Genomic DNA, 27,643 nt, shown 5'->3' on the forward strand with positions numbered 1-27,643 from the left:
GAGTATGAGGAATGCTTTTGGGAGTATTTTGTAGGTCGTGACACAGCATGATGCGGTTTGGCTATTAGGCCACAACCTCTCTCCGGGCAACCAACGCGTTGATACTTCCCTCTCTTCAGCCCCTGCAACTTCTCAGTATGGCCACCCTCCACCTCCCTCACCTCCCCTTGTCTTGAGCAGTTCAATACAAAGCATTTCCCCAGAGCTAGCAATTAGCCACATCGCTAGCTAGCGTTAGTGCGGTTAGGACCGGAGGCTCTGACTGTAGCTTGACTGCAGTGGAGTAAGACTCCACACTGAGTGTGTGTGTGTGTGTGTGTGTGTGTGTGTGTGTGTGTGTGTGTGTGTGTGTGTGTGTGTGTGTGTGTGTGTGTGTGTGTGTGTGAGTGGCTGGGAATTGACTGAGCCAGAGCAGGGGTGGAGGAGGGAAGGGTAGGTTAGAGGTGGTGACGGAGGGAGCGCAGGGTGCGGGCCTTTAAATATGCTACCTTAAGTAACTGCCAAAGTAGGCCACGATGTTAGAGTGCTTGCAGTCCTTCATCATGACGATTTCCTGCTGCACCACCACAAAGTCCTCTCCTGTGGAGAGACGGCAGACGTGAGAGAGCAGGTGAGGAGAGAGACAAATTCACATATGTACATAAACACACATTTATAAACACATACACAAATAAATGTAAACACACTTGAATAACTTTAAAAGGAACTTCAGTAGCTTCTACATGAATAAAATGGCATAAAATAAGTTTGAATTATTCTTTTTTTTTTTATGCAGACACAGACACACGCTTAGACCACCTCGCTGAACCAAAGCACTCTGGCAAGACTAGCTTGGAACTTACAGAATTGGCAAAAAAAGTAAGTGGACTCCTCTCTGTCTCTAAACAAGTACCAACTGTGCATTAGTCTGCATACTGACCCGGATGTGCAGAGATAATGGCTCGGAGGATTGATTTAGCAGAATCAATGCGTTACTTGTAATCTATGCTAGTCCCTTTTGATGAAGGCATCTGTCAAACTGGCAAAGCTATCACTGCAAACATTAAGCTCCACACCTCCCAAATGAGGACCATACATCTCAGAATCAATGAGCCGCACGACGTCCAACTACGATCACTGAGGGGAATCAATTCCACAGATCATAATTACACAGGCTGGCAATATTCAGTTTGGCAGCTTGTCAACACCACCAGAAGGCCAGTGTTTCCCGACACTCAACTCTATTCTAATGCGGGGGAAGGTGATGGGCTTGGAAACTGGGGAAATAGAAACCAATAGAAGCTACGTTTTGGGGGGCCTGTCTCCTTGAGGGTGCACTCAAAACACACACTCACAGTTAAGAAATTCTCTCAATGACAAGGCGGCAGTGAATAGCCCTTGACTAAAACCCGCTGGGGATGCTTGCTTTTCGTTTTTAGCAGCTCTGTCAATACGGGATGCGTGCTGCACATTCAAACCCGGCACTCTCCATCAGCACGAGCACTGTTGCTAGGTCAGCGCATTTCTCCCAGGCAGAGCTATCGAGCGCAGCTCCACCCGATGCTTCTTCAGAGGGAGAAGCAGGGCTCGTTTATTGGTTTTAACAAGAAATGACTGCCCATGAAGCTCTCCCTCGCCTTCGATTGGCCCGAGGGACAGACGGCGGGCCTGGTTGATTGGATGAGAATTTATTTTTTTCGACAATGTCCCCTGGGGTTCGTGGACCTGACGGCGCCGATCTGGGCTGACCTTGATCTCCGTCTCGGGTCTCAACGTCTATAAACGTGTGCGCCGGGACAAACGCTTTGGAGGAGCGCGAGAGAGAACAAAGTCACTTTAGTGTGACTGCTGGCTTAATGACGCTCCAGGCCTCATTAAAAAGCTGATCATTTATTTTTTTTACACCTCCCTCTCCACTATTCAATATTTCTAAGCCGGTCGCTTGCTCCGCGTTCAAAATTCCTTCTGTAGTCTCAATGAGAGATGAAAATAAATATGTATGCTGGCTTACGTAATGGCTCATTAAAATGTATGTAACGTGCTGGATATGCAAGGCGAGGGTTGTCTATAGCGTTGAAGCTGCAGAAAAAAAAGAAGAAAAAAAAGTTTACATGGACCCTATGATGAATGAAATATCATAGGGGGGGTTTATATATTGGGGGGGGTTTGCGGGTCTTTTTCTGCTTACGGCCTCCTCCTGAGGGAGTGTCCCAGGATTCACTTTCAACAGTGACCAAGGTCAGATGGCCCTGGTGCTTCCTGTCGTGGTGAGCCTGTCCTTCTCCGGTGACTCGGTGACATTTTTCCAGCACAGAGGGGATTGGAGAGAGGGGCTGACTGAAGGATGCTCTGGGGGTTGAAGTTTCCCCTAGGTACAGATCCAGGATCAGCGTCTCCTGCTCCAATCATAACCTTAACCATTCGTTGGGAAAAGGCTAAACTGACCAAAGATCAGCGTCTAGGGGCATGTAGGACTGGGGGAGAAGTCTACTACTGACTGCAATCGCCTCTACGTGCTAACACCAAAGGACTGACTTTGGATAAACTCCTGCACACTTATCTCGAGCTTGCCAGAATGAGTCTTTGGACTCAAAACAATTTATAAATATGTTATTTTTAGAACACAAGTGGAGGTTTACTGGCTTATTACAGAGATGTAATGTAAGCTGTAAAGTTAAGAACATGGCGTCAACAATGAATCATTATAAAAGTATTTTTCTCTTCTGTCATTCATTTACTCTTCTGTATTCTTTTTGATCACAATATCCTACAAATACATGGAATGAAGTATTTATCTGCAGTTACAAAACAGTGTTTAGTATTTACATTCTGGTCACTTAGCCCTTACATGTTGTACATGTATGGACCAAATGGTCGTTTATTATTTGAGCTATTTAGCAAACAGTAGTGAATGTTTGACACGGAATAAAGACTTTTATTGCTGACCCCAGAAGAGCCGAACTTACCTTAGCACAAGGATAATGGAATGCGGTTCCCCTTAAGCTCTGACATAAGGTCCGTTTCTTTGCAGCTTTACCCCCTGACCGGTGCAGTTTAAGCCTCTGGTCAATAGCAGTGCACTATGCAATAGGGTGCACCCTTTGGAATGCACACATACACTGACAGCAAGTAAGGACCACATAATGTGATGGCTGTACAACCACAATCTCATGTTGGCTAACAGAAAATTGCTTAGAGTTGGCAGATACCATGGACGACTGGAAGCCATCAAGGTTGTGCACATTAGGCACCAAACGGAAGAAAAAAGGAATTAAAAACAGAAATGCTCATTTTGGTTTTCCGTTGCAAAATGTTTTCAAACTTTTCCCGTTGCATGCCCTAATGAACAGGATCCAGATTTGGTGGAGGGGGCCTTATGGAAACAGATTGTGATCTATTGGAACAGTTACACAGATCTTGGCAGCCTCTAAGCAAGATTGTTGGACTGTACACGGACAGCACAAAGCACAAGATGAAGATAAAGCCTGGCAGCCAGCCCAAATGAAAAGGAAACTGTGACCGAGATGCCATCTGAAAATCAAACAGCACAAATTGTAAAAAAAAATTACAAATATTAAATTCATTATTTGAATTCTGCACAGCACGCCACTAAAGCGAGATAAGCCAATTAGACCCCAGCAAACTGTTGCTAGGGAATGTTAGTTGGGCTAAAGCTTTGAAAGCATCTTTGGGAAACAGTTTTACATTTGAGATTGAAACAGACAGGCAGATATAACAAGGTGCTGAATATGGTGTCCGGCGTTGGTTAACTGTGACATGTTAGAGGGTGTTAGCCGCCCACCCTTGGTGTGTGTGTGTGTGTGTGTGTGTGTGTGTGTGTGTGTGTGTGTGTGTGTGTGTGTGTGTGTGTGTGTGTGTGTTTGTCCACTCCACACGATATGATAGTCAATCTGTCAGCCTATGTCTCGCCTACGTAGGTTTCCATGGTCCTGGCATTGGCGACACACCTCGAGCCATCAACCCTGTCGCCACGAAACGCACTCCTGGACATCATGGCGACATCTGTCAAGAGTGCCAGCTGCCCTGGCCGTGATGCGTACTGACAAGCACCTCCATGTCACTCCACCCTGTCACGGTGGATTGTGGCACCTTCCCCTCGTGTTGCCGCGCTGTTGGCATTTTAAGAGGTAGGGTGAAAAGCTTGGCAGCATGAATGTTAGATGGGGTTCCTGCAGTGCGTTAGCCGGAATGGCTAATAAGAGACCTCCGGGCTGAACTCCACCGCATGTGGTCCACCTGATAAATGCGGGCACACACACACACTCTCTCTCTCTCTCTCTCTTTAAAGCTTCTGACCACTTTCCAGCTCCAATTGTCACCGTCAATCTAGCAAACCATCAAAGGCCTGTCAAGTGCATTCTCTACCTCTAATGCACTGTAAGAAGACAATAAGCATTTCAACCCTAAACATCCGCAAGGTAAGTTCAAACGACATCAGAAACACCATCTTGAATTTTTTTATTTCACCTTTATTTAACCAGGTAGGCCAGTTGAGAACAAGTTCTCATTTACAACTGCAACCTGGCCAAGATAAAGCAAAAACAACAACACAGAGTTACACATAAACAAACGTACAGTCAATAACACAATAGAAAAATCTATGTACAGTGTGTGCAAATGTAGAAGATTAGGGAGGTAAGGCAATAAATAGGCCATAGAGGCGAAAATAATTACAATTTAGCATTAACACTGGAGTGATAGATGTGCAGATGATGATGTGCAAGTAGAGATACTGGGGTTCAAAAGAGCAAGAAGATAAATAACAACATGGGGATGAGGTAGTTGGATGGGCTATTTACAGATTGGCTGTGTACAGGTACAGTGATCGGTAAGCTGCTCTGACAGCTGATGCTTAAAGTTAGAGAAGGAGATATAAGTCTCCAGCTTCAGTGATTTTGCAATTCGTTTCAGTCATTGGCAGCAGAGAACTGGAAGGAAAGGCGGCCAAAGGAAGTGTTGGCTTTGGGGATGACCAGTGAAATATACCTGCTGTAGCGCGTGCTACGGGTGGGTGTTGCTATGGTGACCAGTGAGCTGAGATAAGGCGGAGCTTTACCTAGCAAAGACTTATAGATGACCTGGAGCCAGTGGGTTTGGTGACGAATATGTAACAAATGATAAGTCGACACCCAATGGGCCCCGGTAAAACGTAGTGCACTATATAGGGAATAGTCATTTGAAACGCAACCTTGAAGTGACTGGAATTCCCAACAACACAGCGACATCACAGTACAGTGTTCTTTTATGATAAACAGGATCACACACCTAACATTGATGGTCTTTCATAAAGGGGGCTTTGAAAAAAGTGCCTTGAGCGACTACATGCATAAGACAATGATACCCTGTAAGGACTGCTTACAAGGTAAGGTTACAAATATGTCATTTTGTCATTTGGCTTACTATCCCTTTATATAAATAAAACATGGTTTACAGTCAGCTGTGGATGATAATACAACTGACACAAATCAAATGTTTGAAATGACCATGGCACGAGCACAACCTAAAAATATGCCACAAATAAACCCCAAATCAATTCCTGTTACTGTAGAGTTATGCAGTGTCCTTACAAGAACGGACACACAAAGGGAGAGGAAAGTTGCAGCAAATCAATAGTGCCTATTAACGTTAAAAGCGCTACGACAGAGGTCTCTCCAAAAGCCTTGCAGAAATACTCCAGTCTTGTGTGTCTATACTAAAGCCGCTTCCAAAACGGAACCCTAATTCCCTATGTAGTGCACGATTATTTCATTATTTTCTAAATAGGGAATAGGGTGCCATTTGGGACACAGCACCAAAAGCAAGGCGGGAGCTGTCACAGCGGATATGGTAAAGAGGTGGTTTGACATTAAAAGGAGAGGATCAGCGGTTCAATGCTGACTGACCCCTCAACCTTCCACCCAAGAATAGCTTTGGTTGTTGAAGAACACACTCACGTACAAGGACAACAACACACACGGCCGCACACACACATCAACACAAAATGATGAAAGTTAACATTGGATAGCTACAGATGTAGTAACTTCATTTGAGCCAGTTTGCTACAACAGGAAAATAATCCTGCAGCAACAGGAAATGTGAATTATTATAATTTATGGACATTTGTGTAGGAGTTGATACATTTTTTGTAAGGGAAAATGAAGTCTGAAATGTCAAAGTGGAAATTACAAACTTCAGAAGCCTTTTTAAAACCGCAAATACACCACACGTTTTAAATGTCCTGTACTGTAGGAATATTCTCCTGCAACAGGTTAATCAAATTATGATCCTATTCTGTACTGTAGATTTAACTGGACTGCCTAAGAGTTGAATATTAGTAGTAACACACACAAGCGTGCGTCACACAAGCAGGGGCTGTAGTAGTGTTCATTATTTCAATAGGAGCTAGTTCTTCCTGTCTGAACTCTTACCAGCCGCAACGTCAGATGGTACCCCACAAGCCTCAGGCTGCATATCTGTACACACACCCGCACACACATAGATAACCGCACACATGCCCGTACACAATTTTGCACGCACACACTCACACGCACGCACAATCACAGTCCATCAAGCCTACCACCTGCTGACACCCAGTCTAACAAGCCAAACTCAAAGTGAATCCCTGTTGATTTATAGCAAGAAAATGTAAGTAAACATTTCTTTAGTCTCTAGCCTAGCCTACACCCACCAGTTCCCACCCCCTGGATTGGTTTGTCCCAACTATAGCATCAACAGTTAACTGTAAAATGATTCTGAAAGTTGACTGAGACCAAAATGTTAATAAGATGTATTGAGTTGTTGTTTGATTCGGATTCTAATAGCGCCATACCTATTAGAATCAGTAAAATACCAATATAATATCATATGACTGTACAAAATGAGAATTCCACATTGACCCCTAGCCACCCATTGTAGATCTGAAAGGATTGGATAGGTATAAGCAATAAAGTAATAGCTCCACTTTGTCATCAATTGTTTTCGTGATAAGGCTTACATCTATCCGAACCTCTCCGATTTCGTATTAAGAGGTGTTAGAGCGATCGGTTGACTTGGAAATAGTGTTATAGGTAGCTCAAAAGTATGAGACCGCTCATAGAAATGGAGTGTTTCCTTAAGGTTGCGTTTTCACACATAGCAAACATCCTTAGCAAATTAATAGATTATGATTACTAGAATGGAACCACAGGAGGTTGGTGGCACCTTAATTGGGGGAGGACGGGCTCGTGGTAATGGCTGGAGCGGAATGGTATCAAATACGTCAAACGCGTGTTTCACGTGAATGGAACGTCATTACCAAACTAATTCTAACATTACTTACATATGATCAATTCAACCTCAATAGATGACCTAATCAATCCACGTATCATAGCCAGGAGACAGAAATGGCCTTAGGCTAAAAAAAGTTAGCATACGAGAGCTAGTTTGCTATTATTCCCACATATGGAAGCAACAGAACAGAATGCAGTTTAGAGATTGCAAGGAGACTGATAACGTGCTATTCATAGCAGAATTCAATTGCGCAACTGACCGGTGACAGATTATCACCAAACACAAACCAACTATAATTAGGCTGTTTTATAGTGGTACCTCCCGGGTGGCGCAGTGGTCTAGGGCACTGCATTGCAGTGCTAGCTGCGCCACCAGAGTCTCTGGGTTCGCGCCCAGGCTGGGCTGGGTTCGCGCCCAGGCTCTGTCGCAGCCGGCCGCAACCGGGAGGTCCGTGGGGCGACGCACAATTGGCATAGCGTCGTCCGGGTTAGGGAGGGTTTGGCCGGTAGGGATATCCTTGTCTCAGTATGTAAAATGTAATGAAATGTAAAAAAAAAAAAAAAATGTAATAAAATGTATGCACTCTACTGTAAGTCGCTCTGGATAAGAGCGTCTGCTAAATGACTAAAATGTAATGTAATGTAGAAGCAATTATGACTAACTGTGGATCAATGAGATAGCCTGCTAATGCTAACTAAGAAAAACACTACAATAAAAATAGCTTTTTGGATTGTTAGACATCGCCTCCATAGGTTATTGGAGTAGTGAGTCAGTTGGCCTATACCACGCCTAGTTTATCCTTATGAACAAGGTTGTGTGTGTGTGTGTGTGTGTGTGTGTGTGTGTGTGTGTGTGTGTGGGGGGGGGGGGGGGGGGGGTCAGAATTAGGGCTGCAAAATTCTGATAACTTTCCCAAAATTACCAGGTTTTCCAGAAATCCCAGTTGGAAAATTACCAGAATAAGATTTTTTTTAACCCTATTCTGAATATTTTGTGTTAGTGCTGGGCTAGAATAAAAACATGTACCCCCCTGAGGGTGTCACGCAAATGGACGAGCAGCACTGATGTAGAGTAACAGGTAACACTTCGCCTATGGAAGTCCTGCAATCTTCACACATTGTTGCATCGTGACAGGATGTGACATTCAATGCATTTTAATAATACAAGGCGTTTGAGCTATGCAATAATGTGAAATTGCACGGGATCCCTCCAGGGTACTCACTAGCAACAGCTCTACAAGAATATCAACAGTGTTACTTTAAGTTTTTCTGAATAACAATTCATATCTATCATTGTCATCTTATCAAATTATAAGTACATCTTGGATTTTGATGCATTCGATATAAGCAGGCAGCTTTTGAAATAACACAGACTTCAAATCTGATATTCCTCTCTATTAGAAAATGATAATCTTATTGTGGCGCAGACAAAGAGCTTGGCCGCAAGCTCCAACAGGTTTACTCTAACACTCCAACTTAATCAAGCCCTGCCATCTGAGGCTGGGATTAAGGTAAATCTGGTCTGATATGGCTCCCAAGGCTAGCTCCACTCCACATTCCTGGCCTGACGTGGGACACATTCCATTTGGGACGCAACCAGGCCTGCCTGACTATTATAGAAAAAGTCCCAGATAAACACACTCTCATCGAAAGCGATGGGTAACAAATGATAATGGTAGGCATGAAGCAGATGCCTTTTACGCTAATAAGGCCGGTGTGTGGCCTATACAGGATTTAAACCCGCAACTCTACTGTAAGCAACATGCTCCAACCAACTTAACCACTAATGTTATGCTCCCACTGGGTCATAATATACTGTACTTCCATGCATATGGCCTGGGGCATTCAGGTGGGTTGCATTTGCATAACACTTTTGTATTTTGCCTACGGTCTTAAGTCAATTCCTCCAAATGTTTAGTGGGTCTCAGAAATAGGCACAGTAATGACTGGAGAAGTAGGATGGTGGGGTAGAGAAGATTTAAGTAAGTCAAATGGAATAATAGGTCAGGAGAGGCTAAACTAGCTGAGACAGTGAGATGAGTTGTAGGGTGACGTTGCCCCTCGACGCTGAGCTTGGGTCAGTTTTGTATTTTCCCCACTGATTGGTGGAGGGCAAGCTGATCCTAGATCTGTACGTGGGGGAAACTTCACCCCAGAGTGTGAGAAGATGGAGGCAAAGATTCTTACCGGGCTCCAGTTTGATGACCTTGATGGCCGCCAGCTCCCCTGTGGTGACGTTCCGAGCCTGGAAGACAAACAAGACAGAGGGTGAGCACATCGACCAGTCTCCACACGCAGAAAACCACGGGCGATCGATGGAGAGCTGCCCAAGAGCATACCTTGAGGAGGATGTGTTTTGGAACCGGGGCCGACATAAAAAAGGTCCAACGGAGATGTTTTTATCTGAATATAAAATCATTTCTGTGTAACAATTAAGTATCTTACTGTGATTCTTTTCGACCATTTTAAATGAAAACAAACAAAAATATTTTCTTAGCAAAGAGCAATTTCTCAAGCAAGAATTTTGCTAGGACTGTCGAGGAGTGGTCTGAGTGAGGAGAGGAAAACTGAAAACTAGCTGTTACTGGTAGACTGGTTTGGAACTCTATTTCTTATTGGTCTATTAACTAATTATTTGCCTGGTGTCCAAAACTCCATCCCACCAAAGCAGGCTGAAATTTCACAGTATTATTCCAACCTCATAGTGTGGAAATATAAAACACAGGGAAATCACGTTTGACTGCACTGGGCCTTTAAATAGCTACAGATAAAACTTGCATAGTCATGATGACTCCGGTTTTTCGAGATTCTGGTATAATGGGACTACTGTGTATTTTGGTTTTAATCCCAACTGGACTAGTGCGGAATTGACGGTCACAAGGAAACTCATATTTCATGTGTTCAGTGAGAAGATATTCAAGTCATTATGGATTGAAAACCAACATGCGGTCATTCAGGATCAGGGAATGATCATTTAGATAATACGTCTATTTTATTGTGGAGAAATGCAATAGGCCTACCTTCAATACAGGTTATTACTAGATGGGGAAATCCAAACACAGAAAAGAAGCATAAAGGCAGACATTTAGCCGGCGGATTCAAAGGTTAATCGAAATTGGTTTAGGATTGAGGTTGAGTTTAGGAGGGGTGAGTTAGAGCTAGGGTTAGGGTGGGGGAGGGGGGGGGGGGTTAAGGTTAGGGTTACCACTGCCAAGCATTAAACATGTATGGGCACTCATCCCGTTCAGACTGCACTCTCAAAAGGAATTTCTTCCACAAAAGCACAAGGGGGGCAGTGGATGGAAGGCATGGGAGGAAACAAGACGCAGGATCAATGACTTGAGTCTATTTTTCCACGCCTTCTATCTGCTCCACCATCAGATGCAGAGAATCCCAGTTTAGAAGCAGATGTGATGAGCAAGAAAATCATTCACCGCAAAAATGAGAAAAAATGAGAGAGAAAAAACTCTTCAGAGCCAGCAAGCTCACATTGTATGTTACATTCATGAAGGGCTGAGCTTGGAGAGAATGACACATAAAATGAAAACGCCAGCAGGGTACAGTCATAAGATACTCAAGTTCCTTTGGATAGACGTACTATACAACATACCTGACCCCGGGAGCAAAGTGCATCAAGAATCAATGTCACACTTATAATGGCATCTTGGCAAGTGTCACAGCAAAGGTGACACTTCTGCGCTTCCTTTGAAGCAATTGGAAAAAGCAACACATTGATTTTCCACAAAAGACAGTGAAACAAATTATCACACACACACAAACCCTTGTGAGGCATATTAAAACCTTGGTGAAATTGAATACACATTTCTGCGCAGTCTTTCACTAATGACCTGGATGCGCTTTGCGAAAAACACCTCCAAAAGGTTAACTAGCACCTTATGGGAAACGTAGACCGCTCGGAGATCAATCGCGGGATCAACCTCACTGGTGGTGTTAACAGGCACTTCTACTAAAGGTCGATATCTAATTTCATAGAAAATGGCAAATCATATTGGCCATTAACGCATGGTAAATGCAAACTACGCCTGTGAAGTACAACGACCACCACCAGCACACCACCCCCACCTCATCCCACCACCAGCCTAAGGTGAGAGTTGAGGACCGTGGGAAACCGCCCACCGGGTATCGACCAGTGCCCTTGAGGGGGCGAAGGGAGAGGAAGGGGCTGGTTGATGATGATCATGTCACAAGGTCTCGGTATGGTTAAGTCCGTTGTGTTTCCCCCTCTGTCTAGTTTCTCCATATCTAGTTAGATACTAGAATGGCACCATCATCTAGCCTTCTGGAGTCAAGTGGCTATGTTCCAATACATGCTTTTGTCGTTGGTGGCTGCATCCCCCTCTCCGCAAGTCTAAGGGGCCAAAATGTCACCTCCCCTTCCGAAATTCAAAGGATGTCCCGCCCTGCGAAATTGTGACTCCTCAATATAACCAGTGACGCAAACCCAGTGCAGTGCAACAATGTTCCTCGCTAGTTGCCGCATCCCAAAGTCTGTTGACGGACGTTACGTGAACATTCATGTCACGCACTCTGTCGGCGAGTGATTAAAGCAAATGAGCTTAGAGCAAATGCCATCACGGTGACAAAGGAAAAGGAGGAGAAGCAGACAGGCCATGGAGCCTTTACTCTGACCGGCCCCCACCTAATTCTTCTCCGACCCCTCTACGAACTTCAACCCCTACTCCTTCCAACCTTCCCATGCCCCTTATCCCGCCATTGGGAGCACTAACCCCACCCCAACCGCTCCAGCGCCACTCAGCCGAGGCAACACAGGGTCAAGATACAGCTTTCCCCTCCATCGGGAACGCTGACCCAACTCTCCTCCGCCCCAGTGCCATGCACTCAGCCAAGCTCAGGCAGCACAGGCGCAGGGCACAGCAGGCCCTTTGGCTACCATCTCAGGTAATTACAGCCAGAGAAAATAAATCGCAACATAGGCCAAAGCGACACGGGCCGCAGGGGCCACAGGGCTTGCACAGACTGCAGATCAGAATCTGGAGCAACCAGTTCTTTGCACCAGGGTAGCATTTATTTCACTGCATTTTGAGCAAATGAGATAGATACATGTTCAAGGCAATGTGTAGGCTTGTTGCTTTTGGATGTGGTCAGTTATAGCGGTTTTGTGGTGTTTAATGTGTGATGCAATTACTGTCATTGTTTGTAAGAATAACGGATGGAAATATAATCCAGAAATGCAGTGAGGCATGTTGTTTTCTGTGTCTGATCAATCTATTCCTGAACGTCAACACTCAAACATCAGAGACATGTCAGGAGGGAGACTAAAAAAAGGATGTTCATGGCAGACACTTGTCTTTATTGGGTCATTTAATGTGAAAACGGAGCAACTAATGACCCTGACGTTGTGGACTTTTCTGAAATGTAACCCATAGAAATTACCTTTGGAGGAAAGATGTTTATTATACATTTCACGTCTGTCTCCAAATGGATTGAGAAATAAGTCATGTTTTGTTCCATTTCCCTTCTGCATGCCTGCTCATAGCAGTGCTGTGGAATTCCACTCACTTCCTGGTCTGAGTGAAACAAGAACTACCATTGATCCAGCAGCTTTGTTTACAAAGGGAGTATGACAGATAAGGGTAGCTAATGCTAAATGCTAATCTTTCATGGTGAGGAAAGAGAAGACCTCTTTTGAACTTGTACTGAAAAATGTTACAGTGGAGAGAAGGCATCCATGAAGTATTTAACATGTTAAAGGGATAATTCCCCCAAATTACAAAATGGCATGCATTGACTTGCATTGTACTTGTGCCTTAAATGCAAAAAAGTTAGCACTTGGAGACAGTCGCCAGGTAAACAAAACCAAAGCAAGACACCTTGTCCATAGACTGCTTACAGGGTAAGGAATCTAATATGTAATTTTGTAATTTGGGTGAACTAACCCTTTAACATTTTCCTGAGTCAAGTAAAACCGGTGTATGGTTTTGCGTAGACTCCCGTCTGAAATATGCAAACCACAAAATGTTTTACAAAAATACAGCCACAAATTTTTGATGCAGGTTTGATAGAATCCAGGCCACTTTAATGTCAACAGTGTACTTCTGACAAACACTCAGAATTACATATTTATAATATAATAAAACGTGTCACTTAGTAGATGCTTTATATCCAAAGTGACTTATTGTTTAGTAAGTGCATGTGATCACTGCGGGAGTTGCACAGGCGATATTGACGTTGCTAGCTCAATGTTTGCTCAACTTGCTCAACTTCAAGGCCTGAGGAACAAGTCTCAAAAACCCAACCCTAGGAAACAGTGACTAGGGTCTGGTTTCAATAACAGACTTTTGGCAACTTCGATAAGGGGGAAAAAAATGTCCAGGGTGTTTTTTTTTCAGACAGACAACTCTCCCAACAAATCACGAGACAGACATGCCAGAACGTTGTAATTCGAAACCAAAGTTCAGGCAAAACCTTTGCAGTGGTTTTAGTGAAGGTAGCTGAAGCAAACTAGCCACTTGCGAAATGCACTCATTAGAAATAACCTCTGTGATCTCAATCTTGCTAGATACTATTTTGTATTTTATTCAAGAGGATAAGATCGTGATGTGGGCAGTGACGTAGTTACTCTATACCTAAAAAGTCCGTCATTGAAACCAGACCCTAATTACGGTTGCTTAGGGTCGGGTTTTCAAGACTACTGAAGAACAGGTCCATTAAGAGCTGACAGAGAGGATTTCCTCTGCTTTCCAAACCACAGGGTCCAAAAGTGAGAAAACCTCTGCGTCCAGCCTCTCACACCTTTGGTGACACCTCTGTGAGAGGGGGGTACGGAGCACGCTGGGGCGTGCTTCTAAACATTGCAGATAGAAATAGAATGAATAGAGCTGACAACTCCCTATTCTACTGTACATGACAGATAATCCAACATGGTCTACACAGTACATTTCTATCTGAACATGCATCCTCCTCAGGCCCCTAGGTCCAAGTCTTTGTTTCACTTTGTTTTACAGGTCTCTATTTAGGCTACTTGTCAGTCATGTTAATGAAATGTTAAACAATGTTGTGGTCCTCTGTAGCTCAGTTGGTAGAGCGTGGCGCTTGCAATGCCAGGATAGTGGGTTCGATTCCTGGGACCACTCATATGAAAAATGTATGAGGGTATGACTGTACGACACATTGGATAAAAGCATCTGCTAAAAGGCATATATTATACATATAAATGGTAATTGCATATTAATGACCCGATAATTACTTAGGAAGCAAAAAGAAACTGACCCTAGATCAAGGACAAAATCAACTGCTAACTAGGGATGTAACGATTCAGCAATATGCATTGGTCCCGGTTCAAATGTCCCCGGGTCCCCAAACTGTTCCAAATTTAGCATGAATCGGTCATAAAATCGATTGAAACGTTACGAATCGGCGGTGCAGAAAAATGTTTTGCTCATATTACTTTCTACTTTCTGAAAATACCTCATATTTTCTGACAACTGATGCGTCCTCTCTTTCAGTGTCGAACTAAGCAACTGTGTTGACAGTCATTGATGAAAAAGTCATTTTACATGCCAAACAACTCAGGCATTATCAGTAGCCTAGTCAAACTGCGCTCGGTGCACGGCTTAGCACGCTGACCAAGAGGTAGGCCGCGCGTCACCTTCAGCATCAAAATATTTGTAAAATGGCTTGCGCATTATTAGGCTTTATTAGTTGAGTGACAACCAATGTCATTTGCTAGATTATTGTAATCAAATGCGCTGTTGAAAAGTGTTTTTTTACCGGAATAAAGTAGCCTAAACTACCGCCTGAGAAACGTCTCATCAGGCTATAGGCTATAGCATACCTGCTGATCGGGGCTTAGGCTACATTACATTTCATTTTCAATTGTTCCAGTTTACCATCAGCAATAGTTTTGGTCATTTTTAGATATACAGGGTAAAGTTGATCATTTCATGAGACCAGAAAACTTTCAAACGGTTTGACATGGGGGGGTGAAATCCAAAGTTGTGCTATATATTCATTGGCTATGTCATATGATTTTTTTTTAAAGATAAATTGATTACATTACTAGCTCAAACACTTTGAATCTGCAAAAATTACTAATTAATAAGTGGATGATGGTGATTTCAGATCAAAAGTGGAGGGAGAAAAAGCTAACATTACCTCCCTTATCTGATAGTGGGGTGGTAGATGCCCTGTTTCCCTTATGGCTCAGCACAGGAGCCTACATTACACATGTATATAATTCTCACATACAGACAGACAAACAGAGAGAGAGAGGTCAGCTCAGAGAGAGCCAGCTCAGAGAGATCCAGCACAGAGAGATCCAGCACAGAGAGATCCAGCACAGAGAGATCCAGCACAGAGAGATCCTGCTCAGAGAGATCCAGCTCAGAGAGGCCCAGTACGAGTGCCATCAGCAGTAGTTTTGAATTTAGAATGGAAAATGAATGTATTTATGCAACAAATGTTAGTGTATCGAATAGCACCGAATCAATTCAAACTAAAACGTATTATCATTCCTGTATCGTATCTGAGGCCATGTATCTAGATACGTATCGAATCGTCTTGAAAGGGAAATATGCACATCCCTAATGCTAACCATAGCCACAAAAAGGGTAGATGGGGATCCGAAAGGGTGCTGAGACAAAAAAGGAGGCCTTTTATTATTCTAAGCATTTGACTCCTGAATAGGGTGTTTTTGACGATTCCCGGATGTGGATACGCGTTCATACAAAGTGCCTGTGAAGGACAGTCTAGTGTGATTTCAGTGTCTGACCATTAACTCCATTCTGTAATGTTACAAATATGTATTCATTATTTAAAGGCTCCTTTATAATGCCTCCATAGAGGTGTCATAAGCATGTCATTCAAGCACAAAGTAAGGAGATGGGTTTAGGGTCTTGTGCTTCATACCAGATAGAATCTGGTTATGTGACATCATTTGTCAACTTCTAATGTAACGCCAATTAAGTAGTGTTTATGACAACCTTATGTAGCTAGGCATTATGACGACACATTTAAAACAAAGTGTTAGGCTATTTTAAAGCAGTAGTGACATAACCATTTATGAACCGCTCATATACCTCTTATGAATGTGTTATGTAAGGGTTATGAATGTGTTATGAAGGCCTTATGTAGGTACCCTTCAAATAAAACACTGCCGACGACATATCAGAGCCAGGTGTGTTCAAAGTCAGGGTCGTGAGCCCCGGTTGGTCCGCATGGGGAGATTCCAATCTCGGCGCTGTGATAGCGGAACAGGAAGGGACAATGGCCCAGTTGTGGGACTCGGGTAAATAATTGATGAAAAATTCCAAGTGTGAAAGGATTGGGTGACAACATTTATGAGGGTTCGCCGAGGAAAAGAACATTGGTGCCGTCTTGTGTTTCGCAACAGGCTTTTTATGCAAAGACAGTTCATTGATACTGTAAAATAGATGCTTTGTATTGACACACGAAAAGGATGGCCTCACTGTCTCCTAGCTAAGGGCAGACTTTTGATTTTATTTTCATACAATGAGAAAGACGTACCAAGAGATATGTCGGCCTACTGAGAGATTAATGGCGAGAGAGTGACAGAGAGAGTGCGATCTCAACAGACTGAACGTGTATCAGATTAGTATCTAATTGGCTAGGAGGAAGAGAAGAGAGAACAGGAGGCAGAGAGAGAGAGAGAGTAGTATGTGTTGTGAAGAAGGCAGGCCGACAAGGATCAAGACAAGAGGGTTAGTAAGCTAAAGTGTTAATCACCTTAACCAAATCAAGAGCATCCCCCCCCCATAGCCGTGCCTCTGGACAGCTTAAATGGACTGAGATGACTGGATGCCAAGTAGGCTCTTCACTACACTCTCTCTACACAATGGCTGCTGCTGGACCACATCCAGTCAATGTCTATTCAAAGTTCAGACCCAAACTTCAAAGAGTTCCGGTTGAGCTGAACGGGGTGTATTCAGTGCACACCGTAGCAAAATGTTTCGCAACGAGTTTCTATTGGACAAATTCAGGTAGGTCAGTCCTCGTTTAATTTGTTTTCTTCTGTTTGGTTTCTAGTGAATACACCCCTGAACGTTGAGGTAGCACATGAAATGCAGTACTTCCTGAAATGCAGGAAAATCAATGGCCCTGTTGGAATACTTCAAATGCATCCTTCCCTCCTTCCTTTCTTGAAGTAATCACAGATCGGAATTGGTTGGATCAGTGAAGTAAAGGGGTGGTAACCTTGCTTTCATCTTTCCAATCACTTATAGATCTGTCGATTACCTCAAGGAAACAAGGATGCATGCATTTAAGCATTCTAACAAGGCCATTGAGTTTGAAGGAGGCCTAACTCTCAGGAGATCTGCTTACACAATCCATTCCCCAGTTAACCACCACAGCCCTTAGAAAGAGAATGAACAAATTCCACTCAAACCAGGACTGTGACGCAAATATGCAGCGTCACCATATTTCCTTTAGACCCGCACTCTGCCTCTCACTGTATCTCTCTTGTTCACTTTCCCGCTTCCCCTCACTCTTTCCTCTATCTATTTATCCATCTGCCTCCCCCTCCCCTCCATTTTTCCTCTTTCCATCCCCCAACTCCACACTGACACACTCCCTCCCCGGACAATAGGGCTTCCTCAGATTGTTGAAATCAATACAAAACCATTTTCTAGACGCATAGAAGCCGCAGAACTATCAAAACAACCCGACCCAAGCCTGATGTACTGTCCAAACAGGCAGTTAAGCTATTTAAAAAAGGAGTGGGAGGACGGTATCCCCTCACTTGTCAGTCTCACCTTAGGAAAGGAGAAAGCAGGGACAGTGAGAGGCAGACCCTCTGCTGCTCACTCCCTCCCTCCGTTGAGACTGACCATCAGATGCAGGCGCCATCAGTCCAGTAAAATAAACAAAAAGCTAATTATTTCAATTTATGCTGTGCCTCGCAAGTGATACAACAACTGATCTATTTTGTTATCAAAGCTCGTGTTTTGGAATATAATATGGTCTTAAAATAACAATATTGTCAGGCCAAGCACATAGCCAATATGCTGTGATAATACAGTATATACAGACTACTGCACAAACTTCAGTCCGACAGAACTGTTTTTATTAATGTTGCATACGCTTATATTTTTTTAAGTCATGTTTAAAAAAAAATCTGAGCAGTAGCTTTCGGCTTGCTTTTTAACTGCGAAAGTGATCTGGACTCAGAAAAGGTTGGTGATCACTGCTATAGACAGCACAAGCCTATGGGAAATAGTCATTTTGGCCGCGGATGTCACTGTTACTGTACAGAGCAAGTTTAAGGTGTTTGTGGGGGCTGCATGTTGTGGTAATTCGGCCATTCTGTGGCTCCGGGGAAGTTTTCTATACAGCCTGCCAGGTGCGGGCTAAACTGAAATGCCACGCTTTGGCCATAGATCCGATCGCGGATCTGGTGGCATTTCGGAGAATCCCGAGAGCCATGCTTTCTTTGGAGGGGTGGATTGTGGATTTTGCTTAAGTTTCTTTTTTGATTTTAGGATCAATGTTGTCACAGTTGCTTCTCGTTGAAGAGGTAGCAGCTAACATTCCAATGCCGTCGCTAGCTATCCTCTTCCTCCTTTTCTGAATCAATTTCTGGCCATTTCTTTCTAGCTGGCAAAATAAGTGAGCTAGATTTTGTGTACTGCCATATGTTGAATACATAACTAAGTTTGGCACTGCTATGGGCTAGTAAAAATCCTTAACCTAGCCAGCTAGACAGTGATAGCCACAAGCTAAATCCGGGAGAGAGGGAGGAAAGAATTCACTTGGTTTCATCAGCTGCTGGCTAAATCAAACACATATTTCCACATATAATTGATATATTGTAGAAAAATCCTGACAGACATTTCCATATTAAAAAGTGAAGTGCCACTTACAGCTTACCACAGTACAGTAGGTTACAGGCAACATGTTCCTCAACCGTGTGAGTCATAGAAATTACAATCTTGCGTTCGTGGCTTTCCATCAGTTTTCATGGCTTTTATATGCAGGGAGCATAAACTGTACAATTGTAAACAAACAATTATTTTTCAAGAACCCATTTCTAAAGAACCCATGTATATTAGTTAATATACAGCACCAACTACATACATATATGTTAGGGTTGGTACATTGTCTGCTACCTGGACTTGGTGTTCATTACAATAACAGTTAACACTTACTATCATGACCATGATATAACACTCTCATGCCACAGTCATTCGAATGTCATAGTAGAGAGCCACAGCTAAAAGTAGGGCTGGGCAGTATACCGTATTTTACTATATACCAGTATTGCTGCATGGACCGGTTACGGGTTTTTACTTTACCTTCTATAACGGTATTTGAAAGTTTGGTATGTTAAATGTGATATGCCTTGTGTAACGTCCACTTTTATAGTTTACACCACTACTTGAGTCATCCCTATCCGCTCTCCATGCAACTTTCCACACAGACTTAGCCACGCCCAATGTCACTCAATGAGTTGTTGTTGCTTGACCACGAGACACTTGCGTTCAGTCTGCATGGTCAATGCAGCACATGCAGGATTTTCTTAGCAAGTTTTAGCTAAATCATGTTAGCCGCTAATGCTAATCACTAGTTAGCTAGCTAGCTAATAAATGTACAGAGTCCGAGCAAAAGTAGCTTGCTAATACAGCCTGATACCAGTGCTGTAGTAAATCAGCATGTTGTTTGTGCAACAGTATCTTTTAAATCAAAGACGAATAGGAAAAGCATGAATATGTTGGCTAGATGAAGAAACATTTAATGTAGCCAAAGATTATAGGGTCTCCAAGGAAACACTGACCATCACTTTGGTTCCTACCCTGTCACAATAATTCCTCCCTGGCATTTTCCTTTGTTGTAATGTCAAACAACACTGTATTCAAAGTGCCCGCTATTATTTATATTCCAACCATAGAATTAGAATAAACATTATGTATTAAACAAAAATATAAAATACAACATGTAAAGTGTTGTTCCCATGTTTCATGAGCTGAAATAAAAGATCCCAGAAAATGTTCCATATGCACAAAAAGTGTATATCGCTTAAATGTTTTGCACAAATTTGTTTACATCCATGTTAGCGAGCATTTCTCCTTTGCCAATATAATCTACCTACCTGACAGGTGTGGCATATCAATAAGCGGATTAAACAGCGTGATCATTACACGGGTGCACCTTGTGCTGGGAACAATAAAAGGTCACTCTAAAATGTGCAGTTGTCACACAACACAATGCCACAGATGTCTCAAGTTGAGGGAGCGTGCAATTGGCATGCTGACTGCATGAGTGACCAACAGAGCTGTTTCCAGATAACATTTTAATTAATTTCTGTACCATGAGCCACATCATAGAGAATTTGGCAGTACGTCCAACTCGCCTCACAACCGCAGACCACGTTTAACTACCCCCGCCCATCACCTCCACATCCGGCTTCTACACCTGCGTGATTGTCTGAGACCAGCTACCCGGAAAGCTGATGAAAATGTTGGTTTGCACAAACAAAGAATTTCTGCAAAAAACTGTCAGAAACCGGCACATCTGCGTGCTCACCAGGGTCTTGACCTGACTGCAGTTTGGCGTCGTAATCAACATCAGTGGGCAAATTCTCACCTTCGATGACCACTGGCATGCTGGAGAAGTGTGCTCTTCACGGATTAATCCCCGTTTCAACTGTACCGGGCAGATGGCAAAAAGTGTGTATGGCGTTGTGTGGGAGAGCGGTTTGCTGATGTCAACGTTGTGAACAGGGGTTATGGTACGGGCAGGCATAAGCTACGAACAACGAACACAATTGCATTTTATCGATGGCAATTTGAATGCACAGAGATACCGTGATGAGATCCTGAGGCCCATTGTCGTGCCATTCATCCACCGCCATCACCTCATTTTTTAGCATAATAATGCATGGCCCAATGTCACAAGGATCTCTACACAATTCCTGGAAGATGAAAAAGTCCCAGTTATTCCATGGCCTGCATACTCACCAGACATGTCACCCATTGAGCATGTTTGGGATGCTCTAGATCGACGTATACGACAGCATTTTCCAGTTACCGCCAATATCCAGCAACTTCGCATTGAAGAGGAGTGGGACAACATTTCACAATCAACGGCCTGATCAACTCAATGTGAAAGAGATGTGACGCGCTGCATGAGAAAATCAACGGCCTGATCAACTCAATGTGAAAGAGATGTGACGCGCTGCATGAGCAAATGGTGGTCACACCTGATACTGACTGGTTTTCTGATCCACGCACTTACCTTTGTTTTTTTTGTTTTTATCTGTGACCATCAGATGCATTATTTGTATTCCCAGTCATGTGAAATCCATAGACTGGGGCCTAATGCATTTATTTAAATTGACTGATTCCTTATATGAACTGTAACTCAGTAAAATCTTTGAAATTGTTGCATTTATATTTTTGTTCAGTGTATTTCCATTACTCCAACAGTTCACCCAAGTATTTTGATCTTAATCGCAAGTCAAATCGCAACATTTGGTTAAAAATAAGGCCTAGTTTTCTTTCTCCATATAGTGCAGCCCTATGTGGCAGCGTAGAAATTATCTCAAATGAGTGCAAGAAATGCAGAAATTGATGGGAATGCAGGAAATTATTTTAGGTTGAATTGAACAGTATAAAACAATCCAAATTGAGAAAGACCCAATGAAATCACTTATAAAGCAAATTAAGAACTTTTATTATTGAAAAACATAAATACCGTCCAAAATTTGAAAAATACAGTGATATGATATTTTGGCCACTAAGTAGAAGCTATTTGTTAGCAAACAACTGGTATGCTGTCCATTACAATAACAGTTATAACACCTTCATGACATAGTCATAATGACAAAGCGAGAGATTGGGACTCTAAGGCTCTATCTGCATTTTTCTCAAAATGTAGTTATTTGACATAGCCTTGTTCTGTTCAATGTCCTCTACCTAAATACGCCATGAAAATGTTGTTAAGTTCAAAAGAATACAAGACAGAAAGTGCTGACACCATTCAAACCAATGAGGGTTCGGGACTTTAAAGCCAATTATCTCAGAGTCATCTTTTTGCAGATAGAATCTTATAATCCCAAGCTCTCGATAGGTAAATAAATATACATCACATTTTAGTCATTTAGCAGACGCTCTTATCCAGAGCAACCTTTGTCTCAGCATATGACAATAATGTTCCTGACAATGGCAAATTATTCATAGTTATTAGATTATTACTATACTTGTTCTGTCATTCTTACGACAGTATGACACACTTCAAGTGAAGCACACTGTCTGGAAAAGCCAAGTCCTCCTACTCACAAAAAAACATTGAAGGAACTCAGACATTTCATTAGCATTCTTTCACATGCAAGAATGTTATCTTAAAGTCTAGGATGATAGACGACGAGGAATCTTATGGAGCCAAATGGAGCCAAAGGGAGTAGGGTGAAGTTGCCCCTAGACACAGATCTTGGGGCAGTTTAGCATTTTCCCCACTAATGGTTAAGGTTAGGATTGGGTGATGGGCAGCTGATTCTAGATCTGTACCTACTGGAATTTTTTCACTGGAACGCAAAATGTTGTCATGTTGCAGCTAGGTAAATCACCATTAGAAAGCCTCTACGGGCCTCCATAATAGTCTTGATATTGCACTCATGCAAGTGTTTTCTGGAATGTGAATGCATATACAGTGGCTTGCGAAAGTATTCACCCCCCTTGGCATTTTTCCAATTTTGTTACCTTAAAACCTGGAATTGAAATGTATTTTGGGGGGTTTGTATCATTTGATTTACACAACTCTGAAGATTCACAATAAAAAATATTTTGCTTACAAACAAGAAATAAGACAAAAAAACTGAAAACTTGAGCATGCATAACTATTCCCCCCAAAGTTAATACTTTATCAAGCTACCTTTTGCAGCAATTACAGCTGCAAGTCTCTTGGGTTATGTCTCTATAAGCTTGGCACATTTAGCCACTGGGATTTCTGCCCATTCTTCAAGGCAAAACTGCTCCAGCTCCTTCAAGTTGGATGGGTTCCGCTGGTGTACAGCAATCTTTAAGTCATACCACAGATTCTCAATTGGACTGAGGTCTGGGCTTTGACTAGGCCATTACAAGATATTTAAATGTTTCCCCTTAAACCACTTGAGTGTTGCTTTAGCAGTATGCTTAGGGTCATTGTCCTGCTGGAAGTTGAACCTCCATCCCAGTCTCAAATCTCTGGAAGACAAACAGGTTTCCATCAAGAATTTCCCTTTATTTAGCACCATCCATCATTCCTTCAATTCTGACCAGTTTACCAGTCCCTGCCGATGAAAAACATGGTGTTCTTGGGGTGATGAGAGGTGTTGGGTTTGCACCAGACATAGAGTTTTCCTTGATGGCCAAAAAGCTACATTTTAGTCTCATCTGACCAGAGAACCTTCTTCCATATGTTTGGGGAGTCTCCCACATGCCTTTTGGTGAACACCAAACGTGTTTGCTTATTTCTTTCTTTAAGCAGTGACTTTTTTTTGGACACTCTTCCGTAAAGCCCAGCCCTGTGGAGTCCACGGCTTAAAGTGGTCCTAGGAACAGATACTCCAATCTCTGCTGTGGAGCTTTGCAGCTCCATCAAGGTTATCTTTGGTCTCTTTGCTGACTTTCTGATTAATGCCCTCCTTGCCTGGTCCGTGAGTTTTGGTGGGTGGCCCTCTCTTGGCAGGTTTGTTGTGGTGCCATATTCTTTCTATTTATTAATAATCGATTTAATGGTACTAAGTGGGATGTAAAAAGTTTAGGATATTTGTTTTTTATAACGCAACCCAGATCTGTACTTCTCCACAACTTTGTCCCTGACCTGTTTGGAGAGCTCCTTGGTCTTCATGGTACTGCTTGCTTGGTGGTGCCCCTTGCTTAGTGGTGTTGCAGACTCTGGGGCCTTTCAAAACAGGTGTACAGTTGAAGTCGGAAGTTTGCATACACTTAGGTTGGAGTCATTAAAACTCGTTTTTAAACCACTCCACAAATGTATTGTTAACAAACTATAGTTTTGGCAAGTCGGTTAGGACATCTACTTTGTGCATGACACAAGACCTAAATGTACCACGTTCATCTGTACAAACAATAGTACGCAAGTATAAACACCTTGGGACCACGCAGCAGTCATACTGCTCAGGAAGGAGACGTGTTCGGTCTCCTAGAGATGAACGTACTTTGGTGCGAAAAGTGCAAATAAAACCAAGAACAACAGCAAAGGACCTCGTGAAGGTGCTGGAGGACACAGGTACAAAAGTATCTATATCCACAGTAAAACGAGTCCTATATCGACATAACCTGAAAGGCCGCTCAGCAAGGAAGAAGCCACTGCTCCAAAACCGCCCCAAAAAAGCCAGACTACGGTTTGCAACTGCACATGGGGACAAAGATCGTACTTTTTGGATAAATGTGGCCAAACAGAAACTGTTTGGTCATAATGACCATCGTTATGTTTGGAGGAAAAAGGGGAATGCTTGCAAGCTGAAGAACACCATCCCAACTGTGAAGCACGGGGGTGGCAGCATCATGTTGTGGGGGTGCTTTGCTGCAGGAGCGACTGTTGCACGTCACAAAATAGATGGCATCATGAGGTATGAAAATTATGTGAATATATTGAAGCAACATCTCAAGACATCAGTCAGGAAGTTAAAGCTTGGTCGCAAATGGGTCTTCCAAATGGACAATGACCCCAAGCATACTTCCAAAGTCGTGGCAAAATGGCTTAAGGACAACAAAGTCAAAGTATTGGAGTGGCCATCACAAAGCCCTGACCTCAATCACAAAGAAAATTTGTGGGCAGAACTGAAAAAACGTGTGCGAGCAAGGAGGCCTACAAACCTGACTCAGTTACAGCATCTCTGTCAGGATGAAAGGTGCCTAAATTCACCCAACCTATTGTGGGAAGCTTGTGGAAGGCTACACGAAACATTTGACCCAAGTTAAACAATTTAAAGGCAATGCTACCAAATACTAATTGAGTGTATGTATGTAAACTTCTGACCCACTGGGAATGTGATGAAAGAAATAAAACCTGAAATAAATCATTCTCTCTACTATTATTCTGACATTTCACATTCTTAAAATAAAGTGGGGATCCTAACTGACCTAAGAAAAGGGAATTTTTATTAGGATTAAATGTCAGGAATTGTGAAAAACTGAATTTAAATGTATTTGGCTAAGATAAACTTCCGACTTCAACTGTATATATACTGAGATCATGTGACACTTAAATAAAGTCCACCTGTGTGCAATCTAACTAGTTTTTTTTTTTTCATTTCACTTCACCAGTTGACTATTTTGTGTATGTCCATTACATGAAATCCAAATAAAAATCAATTTAAATTACAGGTTGTAATGCAACAAAATAGTAAAAACGCCAAGGGGAATGAATACTTTTGCAAGGCACTGTAGGTAGCATACATTCCCATGTTACCAAATGTTCTCACTTGCAGAGATGATGCTGATGACTGAAAACAACCCAGCAGCTATGAAATTGGCTGCAGGGTATAGGCAAAGAAAACAGATAAATGGAACAACTATGGCTTTCATTATTTCAGCAAGTCTATCTAGGCAGTTTTTAAAAAATGTCCGTCAACTGGGTTGTCAATACATTTACAATGAAATTGGTGATCAACTCAATTGGCATTTTTAGACATACAGTTGGATCCGAAATTATTGATCATAACATTTAGCAAAAATGACAATATAAAATAAAATTTAAGTTCTGAGCTATATTACATGCAACAAAAAAAAAAAAAAAATTATTGGACATATTATAATAATACAATTACTCAGAGAAAGATATTTTGTTTAAAAAGCAACATTATTTATTCTCAAAAAGGTAGGGCTAAAAATTATTGACACCCCTGTTTTCAATACCTCACCTTACAAGGAGTTGGAGAACACATCTTAGACCATTCCTACATACAGAATCATTCCAGATCCTTGAGATCCTTCGTCTGCACCTCCGGCTCTTCAATTCAAATCACAGGTTTTCAAGTCCTAAGACTGAGATGGAAATTTCTTTGTGGATTTTGATGTGTTCTTGGGGTCATTGTCTGCTGGAAAATCCACTTGTGGACAAGTTTCAGCAACCAGTGTTTTGTCTAAAATGTCCTGGTACTGGGTAAAGTTAATGATGCCGTTGACCGTAACAAGGTTCCCCAGGACCCAGTCATTTTTGCTCATCTTTATCAATGGTGTCAATAATTTCCAACCACACTGTAGTTTGAGGAGTGAAACAGTGGGGGAGAGGGATACGGTAAGGTATAAGATAGTAAGCATTGTTTATGGCCCAAAGACAATGAGTTGTGTTGAGCACGAGAGAGAGAGTATGTACATAGCCGAATTGTTTCTTTGTTTTTCAGTTTCAGTCACATGACAAGGGCTTTGATCCTACTGCTTCCTTTTCCCGTACCTTTGAGCAAGACTTCCTTTCACAATGCTTTTCTCATGAAATAAGTAGTTCCTGACTTAGCACGAATGGATACTACAGCACAATGATAATTAGGCCTATTTCAAGAGAGATAGTGTGTAAAAGGAAATGCACAAGATCTTTGACGTGTAGTGCACTTTCGGGGGGATAGGTCTACCTAAAACAAATCTATATTTATTGCAGCATAGGCCATCTCCCTTACCGCTCTTATTTAGGGGCACTGTGGGCACTGACGGTAAAAAATAAGTTTGCGTATTATTATAAGTGCTTGTTAATAATCGTGTGCCAACTGTCATGACAGAATTACCCATGTTAGCACCAATTACCAGGTATTTACCTAAGTATTTCATGAAAGAAAGTAAGAAACCTTTTAGAGGGCCTGTTTAGCTGGTTTCTGAAATGGACCAATTTACTTCAAAATAGAAAATTGGTATAGTAGCTCATTTTCTGGCCTAACTCGGACCACTCTGGTGCTTGCAAGCTAAAACCTTCAGAATGAAAAGATTGACTAGTGGGTTGAATCCCAACGTTGAAGTATGGATATAAACTCATTATATGAACAGTCATCGATGCACCTTTTAAAAGTGTTAGAAAAACAAAGTAGGCTTGAAGTCTTTTTAAAATATTCAAGCTTAGCTAAAGATTGCACAGAAAAATGTGGCCTTGTATTTCAAAACATGGCCAACATTCACATAATAAGTTAAAACTGAGAAACCCTTAACCGTGGAAGCCAGCATTTATCTTTGAGAGCCCCTTGAGCGATTGTTTTCTTGGGCCTGAAAAGGACATTTGTTAAAGATAGGCTACTGTGAATGTAACAATAGGACAACTAAAGTCATCAACTGTAGACTATTGTCCTGTCCATCTTTAGATATACAATTTACATTGATAAATATAACAGGGGAGAGCATAGCCCTTGATCATGACTCTCAGTTCCTTATCTTTCATATCAGCAAGAAAAAAATAAAACACACACACACACACAG

At 42.3% G+C, this 27,643-nt stretch overlaps 1 protein-coding gene across 4 annotated transcripts in view; it reads right to left on the reverse strand.

Moving 5' to 3' along the window:
- Nucleotides 1-27,643, reverse strand: part of map4k3a (mitogen-activated protein kinase kinase kinase kinase 3a) — a 94,607-nt gene that overhangs the window by 52,553 nt on the left and 14,411 nt on the right. For all 4 annotated transcript variants that reach the window (XM_039015836.1, XM_039015829.1, XM_039015821.1 and 1 more), the window contains exons 2-3: nucleotides 9,435-9,492; nucleotides 489-579 (exon numbers count right to left, since the gene is read on the reverse strand). In XM_039015836.1, the coding sequence (XP_038871764.1) occupies nucleotides 489-579; nucleotides 9,435-9,492 (149 nt within the window). The remainder of the gene's footprint in view (nucleotides 1-488; nucleotides 580-9,434; nucleotides 9,493-27,643) is intronic.

Source organism: Salvelinus namaycush, chromosome 2, assembly GCF_016432855.1.
Source record: "Salvelinus namaycush isolate Seneca chromosome 2, SaNama_1.0, whole genome shotgun sequence".
NCBI classification, from domain to species: domain Eukaryota; kingdom Metazoa; phylum Chordata; class Actinopteri; order Salmoniformes; family Salmonidae; genus Salvelinus; species Salvelinus namaycush.